The sequence below is a fragment of the Conger conger genome, chromosome 8, assembly GCF_963514075.1.
Source record: "Conger conger chromosome 8, fConCon1.1, whole genome shotgun sequence".
In the NCBI taxonomy this organism is placed as follows: domain Eukaryota; kingdom Metazoa; phylum Chordata; class Actinopteri; order Anguilliformes; family Congridae; genus Conger; species Conger conger.
The window spans coordinates 42,814,770-42,831,655 of record NC_083767.1 but is presented as its reverse complement, the minus strand read 5'-3'; the positions used below and the strand labels follow the sequence as shown (position 1 = coordinate 42,831,655).

Sequence of the window (16,886 nt, the reverse complement as noted above, 5' to 3'; positions counted from 1 at the left end):
TTACTCATTTGATTTTTCTACTGGCCCCAAATTATCTGAAAACCCCAAGATTATACATCCCGTGAAGAAATATAAAAACCCACTGAGTGGCTTCCAAGACAGCTCAAGTCTTTGTTCTCCTCAACAACACAGCTGAACAAAAAAAGTCAGAGACTATGGTTATTTAAGGTTCTTTTTTTTTCTTCTTCCTTTTACATACAAAACCATTTCAGGGAGTTCCAAGTGAAATACAACATCGGGGCGTTTAAGAGAAGAGGCAGCCATTTCAGAGATATTTCTGAAATATCAACGAAATATAAATACTGTAGGAGCAGAGGGCATTTATTTGTTTATTTATTTGCAAAGTACTCTCCCTGTTGCAGTCTAAAGCTCAACTTACAGCCTTAATACACAGGAGGTTGTAGAGTTACAGCCTCCTTTTACGGGAGGTTTTTTTTTTTGCATCATTTTCCCTAAATGCAAGACAGAATATTAAAAAACTGACAAAAACTCTTGAAATCATCGTTATTTCCTGTTCCTTTCAGCAGGAAAAAAAAAACAAAGCAAAAAAAACCGAAAACAAAACATGGCACCTGCTGTGATGTCATCAAGCCCCCCGCCCCCCAGCTCTACCTTGGACACTGGTCTTTGCAGATTTGTATTTTTATGAAACGGGTTTTTAATGGCGGAGCAGCCATAGCCATAACACTGCCGCAGCTGCTGCTTTCTGCCAAAAGCGAGAAACGTGAAGGAAGCGAGTTCTGCCGATAACTTTTAAGCCTTTACATTTTGAGTGTTTTGCGTGCCTGTGTATACGGGGCTTGGGTCGGGGGGTCGGGAGGGGGGGTTTTTCGGGCGTGACTCAGTAGTCCTCCCCTCGGCTGACCACCTCCTTGCAGCAAGGCCTCAGCAGGATGGTGTGCTCGAACTGGGCGGTGTAGCAGCCCTTGGAGTCGCACAGCGGGGGGTAGGGGTCCACGATGCCCAGGTCGCACAGGTTCTTCAGGGCCATCAGGTACTTGCTCTCGCCGAGGCGGTCCAGCCAGCGCCGGCAGAAGGCCAGCGTGCCGAAGTTCTCGTTCACCACGTTCAGCAGGTGCTTGGCCCTCGGGAGTCTGCGGGGCGGGGGAAGAGCGGTTTCACGTTACGGAGGTAAACCCTGGGAGTAACTGTCAACCCCTCTTAAATTACAACCCCTCTTCATTGCCAAACATCTGCTCTGTTTGGCAGTGATGGCCTCTTGGGGCTGTTAATGCTACCCAGCCAACAGAAAATTCTCACAATGTTACTGGAATGCTTTTTGAATGTTATGTTCATGTCATATTGCCATGACAAGGTAGCAAAATTGTGCGAACATTTTGTTTGCGGGATGGAAATGACTTCTACACAGAATTTGAGACTTGGAAGCAGGGCAGCCAGCTCTGGCAGAGAGTATAATACTATAAATGAAAATGGCAGCAGGGGCCCACCTGATTGGTACGTGTCCGACGTCAAAGTTCTTCATGTAGTGTGAGCACTCCATGTCATCGTGAACCACACCCTTCCCCGTGCTGCCGAAAGTCTCGATGGCGTACACCTCTCCTTCCTGTAGGAGAGCGCCGTCATGAAGAGAAACACACAGACACAGACACCCACACACCCACTTCCATCAACCGCCATTGTCACAGTTCCACACAAGTTTTCTTCTCTCATCCCATTGAAAAACACCAAATTCTATTACACGGTTCATGCACTGCTCTACACAGTGACCAAAAGAGTAAAGGTTCCTGATCAAAACACACCACACATTACACTTTTGTCAAATGTGCAATGCATGAACCACTCTAGAGCAGGGCTGCCCAACCCTGCTCCCGGAGATCTACAGTCTCGCCGGTTTTCACTGCAACCCTAAGAGAGCACTTCTGACTCAACAGTTGGGAGATCTCCTTGAGCTGCCAATTAATAGAACCAGGTGTCAAATTCCAGGCGATACGGAAACCTACAGGAAGGTAGACCTCCAGGAACACAGTCGACACAACCCTGCTCAGTCAAGACACTGAAGTGTTTAAAGGCATTTCTCTCAGGTTCCAAACTTATCAACTCTTCCACTACTGCACGCTGGCCAAATGACTGGATTTAAATCCAACAGTCGCCCGACTAATCATACATTTGCGTAATTTAAGGTTACGGGTTAATGAGTAACGTGATGACTCAGAGCTGCTGAGTCACTGCTGTACTCAACAGAAACCCCAGCCCTCCTATCTAAACCCAGCCTGTGCTCCGGCCCGGCATTGGGCTGAGAGGATAGGGGCACGCCTCCTCCTCACCGCTGATAAAGCCCCCCCCAGTGGCGTCAGCCGGGGGATCAGCCCACACCCTCAACACGGAACTGACTGGGCACCAGGTCACCAGTGGCCCCGTTTGGGAAACTCTGGAGCTCCCTGCAAGTGCCCAAAAATACTCACAGAACCGTCCGAACTGACTCAGGCCTGAATGCTTTGCTGGTTCAAATCAGCAATCCACAAGCTCGGTTCATACGCGCATATTGTGATGATACTGGTCATTGTTATTAAAGGCTTAAATTACAGGGAATAATGTGACTGAGGACACATTGCAGTTTCACATTACAGCTCTCGTATGCAGCTTGGTGTAACCAGAAAATCCTGCAGAGCATTTAATGAACTTAAAGACCATGGACCACAAAGAACAGAATGAGGGGTTTTACTGCACATTTAAACTTTACTACTCCTGCTACTATAACTGGGACCCAAATGGTTCAGTAAACAAAATACGTAAAAGTATCCCCGGATCAGTGTACATACTAAACCAATGAAAACAATGGAGTGCCACATAAAGCAGGAGGCAGAGATACCCACCTCCATTCTCGTAGCCTCTCCGCCCTTGACAATCGGGACTGTCTTGCCCGCGTGTATCCTGTACTGCCCGATGGAGTGGCCGTTTAAATTTCGGATTGGCTTCACTGGAAAAACAAAATAAAACAAAATCAGCAAACCCGTTTAAAAAGCGCTTAGCAAAGCTGCTGTGCAACCACTCTCAAAAGCGCCAAGCTACACCGCACCGCCCTTTATCGCCCGGTATTTTACAAACCGTTAATCTCAGGAATTCTCTGTCTAGCTCAGCAAATAACATTCTGCAGAACCGGCGGGAGAAATCTACATCTTTTACAAATCATCGCAATGCGTTTATAGTCTTTGGGTCAAACTGTCTGTCTACAAAAAGCCTCACCTGATAACGTAGCGAAAAGAAGATCCGCAAAAGCTAATGCGTTTCTTGAGAGGACAAACAACAAGGTTGTGACCTTTGTTCTCGACTCATCACTTGGATACGTGAAAAAGGAGAACGGGAGCTGAGCTTAACAAGGTCGTGACCTTTGTTCTCGACTCATCATCCCTGGGCTGTGTGAAAAAGGAGAGCGGTAGCTGGGCCGGGCCTGTGTGCGGTTCAGTGTGCGCTTCAGTTTCCTCCTCTGCCGATTCCGTCCTCCTCCCCCTGCTCCGCCGCAGTACCCCAGTCAGCAAAGTAACCTTGGAAACACGCTTCTGTTCTGCAGCTCTCAGTACTCCACATAACTGTGCCACACAAGGGACTGCCTGAGTGAAGTCCAGAGCTGGTTCTGAGAGCTCTGCGGCGGGGGCAGCTCGGCTAGTTGGCTGAAGAGGTGAGGTGCGGTAAAGACGAGGCCTTGCAGCAGATTACCGTGACAACACTTTCTGGCAACGTAACCCTAGAATTTGAAGTAAGATTGTTGCCCTTGGCTAGGACTGATTTCACCTTTAACTGACTGAGAATGCATTTGTCTTTGGAAACTTTGAGGCTAGGGTTCACCTCTGACTCAGGCAAATCTAACTCATTACACTCGCAAAACCACCAGCTCTGACAACTGCCTGTATGCTCGAGATAGCTCTTTGTTCCTCCCCAGTTCAGTACCTTGGTATGTCTTCCCGTCGATTTCAACCTCGTAGGACTCCATCACTTCCTGAATCGATTCTCCGATGTCGCACAAGCGGACGTCAATTCCCGCGCACTGTTGGCGGGAGAGGGAACGGAAAATACAACAACTTGACACTCAAAATACGCGAAATAAGAATTGTGAAGCCAAGATTTGATGGTCATGTATGAGGAAATTGACAGTTAATGACCATTCAAACTCCATGTATTATGTATGCCTAGAAAGACACAATGACTAATATGCTGTAACCCAGGTGTTGGGCCAAAATATCAGCAAAAGTATTCATCATGATATTGCTCATGTTAATGTGTCAATGAACAAATGAGAAACTGGCGGCTCACCTTGATTCCAGTATTAGTGGCATCTTTCACAGCTTCCAGCAGCTTATCGTACTTTGGATTGAAGGTGACAGTGAAGGCACAGTCAATGATTCGACCTGCAGGAAGGAGCGCGTACATTCGTGTTTAGACATACATCACAGGACAACAGGACAGAGAATAGAAGAAAAAAAGTCATCACACTTTGTCCGAATGATTATATTGCCTTGGCAAAACACCAGTCACTGCATCAGGGTGGCAAAGGGAACGGCCAGCAATTACTCCTGGCTTCAACGTTGGAAGAAAAATGGTTGTATGCACCGTCACTCAAATAAGCCTTTGGGCCCGTATTCAATCAATCTTAGCCCTTAACCTTGACTTAGAAGTAAATGCAAGCATTACACTTTCTCCACACACTCAGACCGTTATATTAGTGACTGTGGAACTCATCCAAACAGTGTTTTGAAGAAAACAAAAATCTTGCATTTAAACAAGCAAAATTTCAGGACAAACCCTGAGTGAATTCCTGTGATTCCTTTCACTGAGTCGTGAAAAATCTACAGGTGAAGCCATCATTATGACTCAGCATAATGCAGCATATACCCTTCACCAAGGAGATAATCAAGTCCAAGAAGTTTCTCTCTCCAAATATGACAAACAAGATGGATGCGTCTGCTGGCTAATCTGTTAGGCAGAAAGATGAATTGCCTTCCGTTTACAAACATGGCTCTTGGGTTTTAACGTCTGAAGCCCTGCCTCGGTCTTGGTTGTAGTGTCAAAGCGGCACAAGTCACTCTGGAAAAGAGCGTCAGCTAAATGCTTGTAATGTAATGATGTAATGTGCCATTCCTCAAATCACGGTCCTGGAGGGCCAAGAACTGACGGTTTGCCCACTGTCCCTTTACCTGGGAAGTCAGGTGTGAGGACAGTCCAGGGAGGAAAGAAAACCAGGGGGTGGTAGAGGGCCAGGCTACGGCCGTGCCACAGCTGAGACTGACATGCGTACTGACGTCGACGGAGATTAAAGTGGATGGAGACTGATCGTTGATGCGCGTATTAAAGTGGATGGAGATGGACCGTTGATGTGCATATTAAAGTAAACGGAGACTGACCGTTGAGGTGCATATTAAAGTAAACGGAGACTGACCGTTGATGTGCGTGCCGAAGTCGATCTTGCAGACGTCGTCGTACTGCAGCACGGTGGGGTCCCCAGCGTTGGGGGTGTAGTGAGCAGCGCAGTTGTTCAGGGAGCAGCCTGTGGGGAAGGCCAGGCCCGCGTTCAGACCGCTCTCTTTGATCAGCTTCCTGGAGCAGTCCTCCAGCTTCTCACTGCCAGAGAATTAATTAACCCGTTAACGTTCAGTCCTCCAGCTTCTCACTGCCAGAGAATTCATTAACCCGTTAACGTTCAGTCCTCCAGCTTCTCACTGCCAGAGAATTAATTAACCCGTTAAAGTTCAGTCCTCCAGCTTCTCACTGCCAGAGAATTCATTAACCCGTTAACGTTCAGTCCTCCAACTTCTCACTGCCAGAGAATTACTTTACCCATTAAGGCTCCATTATTCAGCGGACACTTTTAACCCAAAGACACTTCAAAAAAAGCTAATTTTGCTTCCTAAGTCCTAACATTACATTGTGTATCTCTAACACCCCACAAGTGCTAGAGATACACAATATAATGACATACAAGTGCCACTGTCAAGGTATTCAGTGGACACTTTAACCACAAAGCTATGTACAAAAGAACATTTCACTTAGTAAGCAAACACCACAAGTGCGAGAGATACACAATGTTACAATCATATAAGTGCCACCATCAAAGTGAGTTCCTGAAGGCCTATGAGATAAAGGGAAAGAAGGGTTTGTTTGCCTTTCGTTATTAAATACAAACACTGAGGTGTGGACCGAAAAATGAGTTTATAATATGCTTGCAGAAGACAGTCAGAGATTCTGTCTTCCCGATTCATTGAGCAAGGTGGTTCCACCATCGTGGGCAGGGGCAGAAGAGTCAAATATCTGAATAGTAACCGAACAGCCACAAGCAGCCTGTAATTCAGCAGTTCCCAACCCTGCTCCTGGGAGTTCTCTACAGTCCTGTATGTTTTCATTTCAACCCTAATTTGGCACGCCTGATTCTACCAATTAGCAACTCGTCGAGATGGCTTGCTGTTAAATGAGACGTGCTTTGTTAGGGGCGGTGTGAAAACGCGACAGGACAGTAGGTGATCAGGAACAGGGCTTGCCATCCACTGCTGTGATCGGTGTTCAGAAGTGACGTGGCGTGTGAATTTAGGCAGACTGAAGACCAGGTGGGCAGCAGCATTCAGGGCCAGCTGCAGTGGCCTCAGGGCATATGCTGGTCTGCGAGACGTTACCATGGTCCAGAGGAGACGTCAGAAAGGTCTGAACTAGTAGCTATGGGGCCTGTGCGGAAAGGGCAGGGTTGATTTTCTCGGGGCGGAGGGAGAATCTACAGAAGTAGGTCGTCGCCGCAGTGTGTCCTGGGAAAATGTGCTCGGAAAGGCCATCCAGGGTCACATCAAGATTCCTGGCTGAGCGGGGAGAGAGACTGCGGAGCTACTGACATTGATTAAAGATTCCATCGGGAACTCTATGCCGGAAAGAGCAGAGTTCTGTCCTCCCCAGGGGCAGCTACAGGTGAAGGGAGGACATCCAGGCATTAAGAAATACCCTCCTGTACTTTGGTGTCAGGAGACGAAGACGCATACAGCTAGACTTCACTCATTTAGAAAATGGAAATAAAAACAAAACCGTATGTCGTGTCAGTATGTCGTGAAAGCAAAGCTATGGTACATGACGGGAGCCCGGAAGCGTTGTGGTTCAAGCCCCGGTGTAGCCACGATAAAATCTGTGCAGCTGTTGGGCCCTTGAGCAAGGCCCTTAACTCCACAATCGTCCAGAGGGACTTTCCCCTGCTTAGTCTAATCAACTGTCAGCCACTTTGTGCGAAAGTACACCAGCTACGGTTTACTCGTTTAGAAAAGTTAAATGAAAAGGGCTCAGCAACAATGCTTTGGTTAACAGAACATTCCACAGTGATGATGATGAAGATGATCTCACCAGATCTCGATCATGGTCATCCCAGGCTTCAGCCAGCTGGTGACGTATTTGCGGACCTGTCTGTGGGCCTCGGCAGCCTGCCGGAAGTCGTTCCACACCTCCTCGTTGGCCTTGTCCAGGACGCGCTTCTCCTCGCTGGTGGTGCGCCAGGCAGCGCTCCTCCTGAGGGGCAGGGAATGGAGACGTCACCAAAACACTTAAAGGTACAGTAGCGGGGTGTCTCGGTAGCGCAGCCTGTAGAGCACTGACCGCATGCTCATTGCGAGCCGCGACGTCGGCGGTTCGAATCCGACCGTCCGACATTTGTCGCATGTCTTCCCCTCTCTCTCGCTCCCATTCTTCCTGTCTCTCTATACTATATACTGTCCAATAAAGCTGAAAAAGGCCTAAAAAATATCTTTAAAAAAAATAAAAATAAAAAGGTACAGTAGCTCATTACAGACTTCTAACGGTAAGAGGAATAGCAGTAACAAACACGCTCAAACCACAACACTGTTTATCCCACCCCCTTCTCTGTGAACGCGCTGACATTGAAATGCCATTGGCTGTGGCAATTAGAACCAATTTTCAACCAATGAGCTTGACTTATTGTACAGTTATACAATGTTTTGGTACAGAGTGTCAGGTCTATAAACTATAAACACAGGCAGAGGGTGAGTCAGTGAACCTTTCTCAATGATAGGAAGAGGTTTACAATGGTCATGTAACAATGCTTTAACACAAAAGTCTTACCTATTTTCCCTTTAAGCCCCGACCCGCCCGCAGCAGGGTAGTATTTCACAAAGCAGAATTACGGAGTTAGCTGGATATCTGCACCGAGTAAAACCCAGAACAGCTCTTCCCACTTCAGTCCATATTCCAGATTTGGAACGGCTCTGGGTATTACTCAGTGCAGTTCTCCAGCTCAGTAATCATTGTTTTGTGAAATATTTCCGAGGTTTACTGCCCGTCTCTTGTCAGAAAGAACCAGTGGAAAATGGCGTTTACGGCATTGTGATGGAAGCTGAAAGGACATCTCTCACCCGTCCTGTATGGCAGGATACTCGCACTCCTGGCCCTTTGGGAAGACTGCGCTGGGATAGAGATCGCAGATGGGAATAGACGGAGGGTCGGATTGCACCTTGGCTTTACGGAGACAGGGAGAGAGATGCACTGATCACACACTCTGACCAACAGCATGTCAGCACTGAGCTGTACAGCCTAACACGCATGAAAAAACTACTCAACATTGAATATAACCTAATATATATATAAGCAACAAGGAAAATTGGGGCCATTCATTGGCAGAGCAAAAAAAGGACTTCAGAATATAAAAATAACTTTAACGACAACTATAAAGATTTAAGCAATAAATGTCTCAAGCAAACAGAATGCATATGTTCACATATAAATTTAAGACAACTCCCAGAGTGACTTTCTTCATGCAGGCAAAAAGACAAAGCACCTTCACCCAATCAAAATGTGTTTTAAAGCAGAAAATCCCTGTGTCGCATCTTTCACTGACAGTTTCATTCTGTGAGAGCCAGGATGGCACAGAGTTGCCACTGGCTCATGTGGAACTCTTCAGAAGAGGACAGCACTCTCAGCAGGCTATCGGACCCAACCAGCTCCTCAACTCAGGTACCCAAATTCAACAACTGCACCTTTTATTTTAGTGAGTACAGCAGTATGAGATTGGTGAAACAGACACGCTCCATCTTCCAAAAATGACGCTTCACAGAACCGTACAGTGGAACACTGTGGAATGATGTCATGACCATGCATATGCTTGTGAAACTTTGTGTTGTTATATTTTTCGTTATCTTTTATAGTTACAATGCTAGATGTGAAGATGACTTTAAACCAACAATTTTTTTACAGCCTTTCTTTTTCACCATCTGCTGACATGGGTGTTTCTAAATGCCATAGATTTCCTGTGAATCTGGTGCTTTTTATACAGCAATAAACAGAAACCCATAAACCGCTATAGGGTCATCGATCCGAAACGTTTTTTCCCTTATCGCTCAGAAAGCACGATGAGGCGGAACAGAGAATATAACCTACGTCCTTTCTTCTTTTTCTTCTTCTTCTTTTTCTTCCCGGCGGAGTTCTCTCCTTCCTCTCCATCTGCAAAGAACAAGTCATCTTTCATTCAGACCGACCCCAAACAAGAGCATATCTCACGGCCATACTACACAGCGCTGTTGTGTAGTCAGTCACTCTCGCATGCAAATACAAACACATGCTCGGCCAGACACAAAAGGCCTGTAGGTTCTAATAGTGCGCAGTACATTGTACATTGGCTGGGGGATGGGGGTCATCATAGACAGTTCTGAGTATTCGGATTTACACAGCTTGCCAGGAAAGATCGGGATCGGACCGGGCACTGGCCCCAACATCGACTGGCCCCAACATAGTGGGCTCAAGCTTAGGAAGCAGTTTCCCAAACTATTAAGTCTCAAAATCACTTCACTACAACACAAGGAGCTAAGGTGAGACAGTGGGTTGGCTCGGTTTGGATAAAAACATCAGTTCGTTGTTTTGCGATGGTTTAAACGCCTCATTAATGTTTATAAGGTAGACCATGAAGACGGTGTCGAGGGGACTCACCTTCCTCTCCCTCTTCCTCCTTCTCCTTGTCCTCCAGGGCTTGCTTCTCCAGTTGCCTGGTCACATCACCCACGCCCCCGGCGTTGCCATCGCCCTCCGCATCATCGTTCCCCGCTGTAAAACAAGCCCACGTGTTCAGAGCATCAGGCACGCAACACCACCTCTCTACAGACCGCACCATGCACGATATCTAACCCCTTAAAGGCTTTTGTTCCAACCAAGTGGTTACACACCGGATTCTGCTAATCAAGGTCCTTAGCAAAGTCTCTAATGGTTGATTAGTAGAATCGGGTGTGAAACGGCTTGGTTGGAACAAAAGCTTGCACCCACTCTTCTTAACTAATGCCGATATAACACTCACTCCTGGCACGTGAAAAAAAAAAAAAAAGCTATGGAGTTCGACAACACAGAATAGCAACACTGACCAACACAGAATTTTGAGACTTTACAAAAAAAGCTACTCTTCAAAGCGTTATTTTTGTCTTAGAGGGCAGCCAAAAGACAATGAGTGGGCAGGTCGGTGAGAAATATGCTAAAGTGCATTCAGGTGGGAGAGTGCAGCTGAGAGAAATGGATATTTCTGGAAGCCGGACAACCTGTTTCCACAATATAGCATGCAAATGAAATAAATTTAAAAATGTTGCAATGTTGCAAAAACAATTCACTACTTGCTGTAACCCTGATTTAACCTTGGAGCTACTTAACATTGTACATTTAATGCAGGCAGATTCACAGATTTAAAGGAATACTTTCCCACATGTTTTTTTATTTATATTTTATCATTAATGCATGTTTATGGTTGCTCCACATTGTGTTTGTCCGTGCAATGAAGGATTTTGCAGACACGTATTGTAGTTTCTGATCACCTGCCACAATAACACAATGGAATTTATATTCTGCATAGTTCAGTTACAAGTTTGGTTAACTTGCCAAGTCTTCTGGAAGGTAGCGATTTTTATTTATTAGTTTATTTTAAGGTAGCTGGTGTCCAAAGCATCAGATGGCAAAATCACCTTCCTCCAAAAATTCCTGAATACTCATCTTTCATCTGATTGTTCTTGTTTTGGGTGCAAGATCACATTAAAAACCACAAAGTGTGCAGCTCAACAATCAATACTGTTGCTGCTGCAGGTGGCCAGATGCAAAACGGTATATTTTGGATAGGTTAATGTGACACAGGTCAAGCTCTCTCCCTGCAGATTGGGCACTTTGAATACTATGCCTATGCAGCTTTTGTGAATCAATGCAAGAAACTCGAAACCAAATTGATCAATATACTAATGTTTTCAAAACTCGAGAGACATTTCTGTGTTTTGCCTTTTTTTTTTTTTCCTGCTCAAAAAATGCAGAATCCTGCATTAATCTGACTTCTGGAACTATAACCATTCGAGCAATTCCAGCTTGCTAAAATAAATTGATGGCATGAAAATAACTTGTATTTCTGTTTGCAATTGTGAACAAACACCATCAAATTAACGGTTCGTTTTATGGCCACTGGATACATTAATACAAGCTCCTGTGTAGTTAAGTGAAGTGTATTTTCTTGCTTTGGACCACAAACTCCGGAATAATTGCCCATACACAGGCAATGGGAAAGCCAGTGAACTTCTGTATCTAAAATAACCTTCGATGCACACAAAAATGGTCTTGGTCCAATCGAAAACGTGGAATATTAGTGTATTCCTTTGAGTTCCCTTCATTAAAAGCACATACAATAAACTACCAGACATAGCTCTTACTTACGGCTAATAAAAATACATGTAGGTCTTTAGGAGATTCTGTTAAGGTCAATCAATAGGAGTTCGCCTGTACACCTTATCTACTAACTACCGGCACTGGAAGATGGATCGTAACCAGCTAGCATGCCAACAAACAACTAACTGCATTAACGTTAGTTGTAAATATGTAGTGATTACATTACTACGGTAGGGGCAATCAAAATAGGATACTGTGACTTTATAATACTTAACGTTACATACCTTATTTCTACCTTTCAATGCATGTTCTGACCATGTAATCCAATGCATGGTCATAACAAACAAGGTTTTCACACCAAGTTTGTGAAGTCTACATACGAAGCAATGTTAGGTAACTTGGCAAATAACAACTGGCTGACAAGGTAAGGTTAGCTGGAAAGCTAACTAAAATGCTAGTCATCCGACGCTTATTAAAACAACGCTTGAAGAAGAATACAGTAAGAATAACTCATCGAATTAAACATCAACAATGCACGTAAGCTGGCTCAGTAGCGAACTGATTACTTTCGATCGGTCCGCCTTCTTACGTAATAATCACACATAACAAGTCCACACATTATGAAATACGAAAACTTTAAGGAGAAAGTAGAGCGAGGCGCCGTATGCGTGCTTTCACGACGCTGAATCGCTAGCTAGCTCGCATCCTGGCTCGCTCATGCATGCACTGCATTTATGTAGCGTTAGAAATCCGCGCTTTTCCGATCTGGCAAGTCTGCCAGGTGTTCTGATGGAATGAGCACTTATTGGAGAGAGCAGTTCCCGAGCAGCAAGTGCGATGCGTAATGCATGTGGCCTGCCTCACGCCGCACAGCAGCTCGTAGCGCCGCACTAGCTACCACGGCCTAGCTTAGCGAAGCTGTCACGCTTTCTTACCGGAGCCCGCCGCTTTGTTCTTCTTCTTTTTTTTCTTTTTCTTCTTGGCCGTCTCTTCGGCGGGGTCTGCCTCTTCTTTCCCCTCGAGTTCCACGTCCCCGTTCAGGACTATCTCCTGATCGGGTTTATCCTCCTGGACCTGCTGCCGAAGCACATCCGCCATGATCGCATACCCCAGTAGGAGAGAGAACGCAGTGGCTGCTGGGAGCCACAAGGCAGTGGCCAAGTCTTCAAACGTGCCGAATCAGCTGAGCGCAAAGCCCACTACTAATTCCCGCAGAATCGAAAATGAGGATTCGTAACTGTGTAGCCAGGCAGGATAATTAAGAACCAAGTGAGAGGTATATAAAAATGTTTTTGACACAAGTTTTTTTTCTTTCTTGCATAACCTCGCTGGTAAAACAACAGTCCTCCCGAGGGGATTGTACAGACAAGTTCTTAAGATAATAAACTTGTTCAGCAGAAAGGATGAATTGCTCAATACGATCTGAATATAATTAAATACCCATACAGTGAGTTTTGTTTCACTGTTCTTGGACTTGGAATTTATAGCTAAAGTTGTAAAGACACAGCTGACTTAAATTAGAATAGCAAGCACTTATGGGTCTATAAATAAATGTTCCATACCGCCACATAATGTTCTGCTGATTGTTGCTTTGTTGCTAAATGTGAATGTAGGTATGAACAACAAGAGGCCTGTTTTTTGGGTCAAGAAGATACCAGGTTCTCTGTGCTGATTCAGCAGTTTTGTCCAGACTTTTTCATTGTTTTGAGATTTACTCAGTACTACATTGCCCTAGATGTTATATATTACATATATGGCATATGTGAAGGAACCACGATCTGATGCTAGGCCAATTTTTGCAGAGGCACCATTCAAAGGTTCAGCTTTTTATTTACAATGTTATTCTGAAAGCCCAGTGTACTATCCAAGGAATAACGTTTTCAAATAGATAATGTACTTAAATAATATTTTAATTACTAAAATACCTGCAGCTTTTTAGTTATAGCACCACGAGGGCCATCATGCATATGATCATTACCACACCCAAGTAAATAGACCCAGAAAAGCCAACACACATGATGTGTGGGCATAAGCATGGATTGTTGAATACACTTAATGTAGTTTAACCAGTAATTGCAACTGTGCAAACATACGTAAGTGAACTGTATAGCTGTCACTGTCACCTTTGATAGTATTAGTATATATGACACAGAGATATCTGTCAGTGCAGCTCTGAGGGTTGTTGGTTGGTTTGAGTGAGCAGACAGTAGCAGTCCTTAATTCTCAGGGTATTCTCACTGAAGTGTGAGAATACCTCACTTGGTGTGTGAATATCTCACTTGGATTTCTGTATTTGAAGAGTGATATTCCAAAATGTCTTGCTCAAGTGACACAATATATCTGACTCCAGACATGTTCTGAGTGTCTATTACAATTAGAACTATGATACTACTAATCCTTCACTTTATTTTCATCTCACTTCTCTCTGCTCCTGTTCTAGAAGTTATGCAATACAATAAACCATTACAGTTTGGGATCATGCACTAAAACAGACCGTAATCAGATGTCTCAGCATTTTTCCATAATCACTTGATTCTGAGTTGAATAATCTCAGTATAGCTTCTGATCATATGCGGGCATAATCATGAATGGTTATTACTTGTATTGTCCATAAGATGGCAGCAGTTCTCACTTGTAGGAATGGCCTTGCTGTTAGTTTTTATGGGGCTAATTTAAGTTGTAACATCAAAATTTCTAAGTCTTTGAAAATAGCTGCTGACTGGCTTCCTCAAAGGACAAAGAGTAACAAACCCAATCTTTCTGAAATTCATGTAATATTTTCACAAATAATCGAGTCTGTGTTTTTAATCTTCTATAAACTCAAGTGATAATTTGCTGAACAAAATAACTGCAGTCCACCAGGGTGCAGTACCACAGTCTCACCGACAAAGTCAGTGCTATCCAAGTTAACAGAAAAAAAGGACAACTAGTTTACTGTGGTGCCCAAGTGAGAAACATAATTTTATATAATCTTTACATCATTTAGTAGTCTATAAACGTACTCACTTCCAGCATTAGAGCAAAGGCTATATCTGTCCTCATTCTTTCTTTTTTTGGAGACGTTTTAGAAATGTTAAAAGTTTAGAAATGAAGCTAGTGGTCAGAGTCTGAGCTTCCTGTCCATATTGTTATTGATATTTGAACGGCATAACTGAGGGCTCAGGATCCCTAACTGCCACTGCCCTTCAGATGAATGGTCAAACAGGTGTGAGTAAGACAGGAGACTGCAGTGAGCATGGGCTTTTCATCATGGGGTCACAGTAGCAGTATGCTGAACGGAGCCATGACCTGTTTGGGCTGAAAGGCTGAAATTGGAGCCTAATTCCAGAGTGAGTGTTACTTTGTGGAGAGTGGTACAGCAGTAATGCTGAGAGGTCTGTTGGGCAGCTGACTCTGTATTTGCACACAAACCCTTAGTGCAGTGTGCTGTGCTGTCTCAAAGATACATATACATGCTTTCTTACCATACATACACACACACACACACCATAATGTTTAAGGAACTGGTCTTGTGAGAGCCATCAAAGTGGCTGGAAATCTTAAATTACTAATGTAGGGGAAAATTCACAGAACAAAAGATCTCCCTCCTATCAAACCTATGGCCCCAAATCTATGACCAGAAATATAAATGGGCAAAGTCTGAAAAAATGTATATAACGCACATAAATAAAGGTTATTCCTAAGCAGTTCCCTCTCCTCCTCATTTATGTGTTTGTCTGTGAAAACCTGCTGGGGATCTGATCCTTCTTTGACCACAAACCCTTTTAGCCGCGTCCCTCCCCCACACTAAACCTGCTCCAGGAAGCAGAGGGGATCATCTTAATGCAGGGCTCTCCCTGGGGGGTGGCACTCAAACCCAGCCTTAATGCCTCCATTTTACCCCTTCTCTGGATCTCCTTTGATACCCGGATGGGCCAAAACTAGCAAATCAGACAGTTTTAGAGTTACTTGGAAGAGGAGACTTTTCACTCGGATGTTGCATTAGCATCAAGGACTCTTCTGATCAAGTAGATTGTCTCCCAGAGCATAAAATGCCTGGAAGTTCAATACACGACACCACAGGATGAAGTGAGAAAGCATTTAAAAGGATTTATTTTTAATGAGAGGGGAGCTGGGGGTCCCTGTTGTGTCTGTCTCCTCATAGCTTTATCTTTACTTGTGTTGACTTTTATTAGAGGCATCCATCTTCACTTGACTTTTTTTATTTGAGGGTTCTCATGTTACGTCTGAGAGTCAGCTGCCAGCCCAGCCTGGCCCAGTGATGATATACAACTCAAATAAAGGTCAACAATAGAAGACAATTCGCCACAATAGGAAATGGTCTTAAAAACTTAGCGGTAGCCTGTTAAATGTGTGCTTCCTGGTAACACATCCCAGTTAAAAGCACTGGTTGAGAAACACACAAGACAAATACATTTAAGACAAGACCCCCATTCACTTCCTCTCTATACCAAGGGATGTGATCAAAGGGAAAGCAGTGGTTTGCAAGAACTACATCTTCAATAGGCATTGATAACTAATGGTTAAGCCCTGCTCATATTAACTTAATTCTCCAGTGTTCCCCACACTACAGGAGGGAGGGACAGCATTTGAGAAGGCAAAGAGCATAATGGAATGTGCCCTTGTGTCACTGTAGCAGATGGTCACAGGAAACAACAGGATCAATTCCATTATCATCACAAGTGTCCACAATAGGGATATTGTCATAGAGCAATGCAGTCTGGGACAAGTGACAAGTGACCCAGTGACCTCTACTGCCCATTGTATCGCCATTCCCTTCATGACGAGAACCCTCAAATGGTTTCAAGTCAAATTCAAAGGTCAAATCCAATCCGAAGACACCACACTGTCATCCACTCAGATCTGAGCAGAGCTGAGGGAAAGATGGGGTTGAAATGAAAACCTCTTACCATAGTGGTCAAGAACAATCCTGCAATGTGAAGATAGGTCAGATTATAAAAGAAAATGTAATAAAGCCAGGATTAATGCTCGTAATTCAGCATTAGGTGAGCCGTCCAATCAGTACAGCCCAATCTGGTGATAAGCCACTGTGTGGGTGTGTCAGCCTGGCCTTTAAAACATTATGGTGGCATGCTGCTCTCTGAAGACTATTGCAGGCCTGGCAGGTTCAGGACAGGTACTCTCTAAAGGTGCTGGTTTCCAGGTACTGTCCTGCTTAGGAATCAGCTATGTGCAGGTACCTATTGCTTAAAAAAAACGGCTGGAAGCTCGTTGACCAGTTCAGACCAGCACCATACTCAGCGTGGTTTAACTAG

General features: G+C 44.5%; 1 protein-coding gene across 1 annotated transcript; it reads right to left on the bottom strand.

Annotated features, from left to right (window-relative positions):
• Positions 1-158: 158 nt before the first annotated feature.
• metap2a (methionyl aminopeptidase 2a) lies at positions 159-12,780 on the bottom strand. The gene is made up of 11 exons (XM_061252185.1): positions 12,546-12,780; positions 9,916-10,029; positions 9,370-9,432; positions 8,349-8,451; positions 7,327-7,488; positions 5,393-5,574; positions 4,270-4,364; positions 3,907-4,003; positions 2,835-2,938; positions 1,449-1,564; positions 159-1,094 (listed from the first exon to the last, which is right to left on the bottom strand). The coding sequence occupies exons 1-11, from the start codon at positions 12,706-12,708 to the stop codon at positions 842-844; spliced, it is 1,452 nt and encodes a 483-aa protein (XP_061108169.1). The 5' UTR covers positions 12,709-12,780; the 3' UTR covers positions 159-841.
• Positions 12,781-16,886: the final 4,106 nt, after the last annotated feature.

What these genes read in the sequence shown, in the direction of transcription:
- metap2a (XM_061252185.1), bottom strand. Translation starts at nt 12,708, where the DNA reads ATGGCGGATGTGCTTCGGCAGCAGGTCCAGGAGGATAAACCCGATCAG. An exon ending in TATCCTGCCATACAGGACGG is followed by an intron (nt 7,489 to 8,348) that starts GTGAGAGATGTC and finishes CCTGCCCCTCAG; the next exon opens with GAGGAGCGCTGCCTGGCGCA. An exon ending in ATGACCATGATCGAGATCTG is followed by an intron (nt 5,575 to 7,326) that starts GTGAGATCATCT and finishes ATTCTCTGGCAG; the next exon opens with TGAGAAGCTGGAGGACTGCT.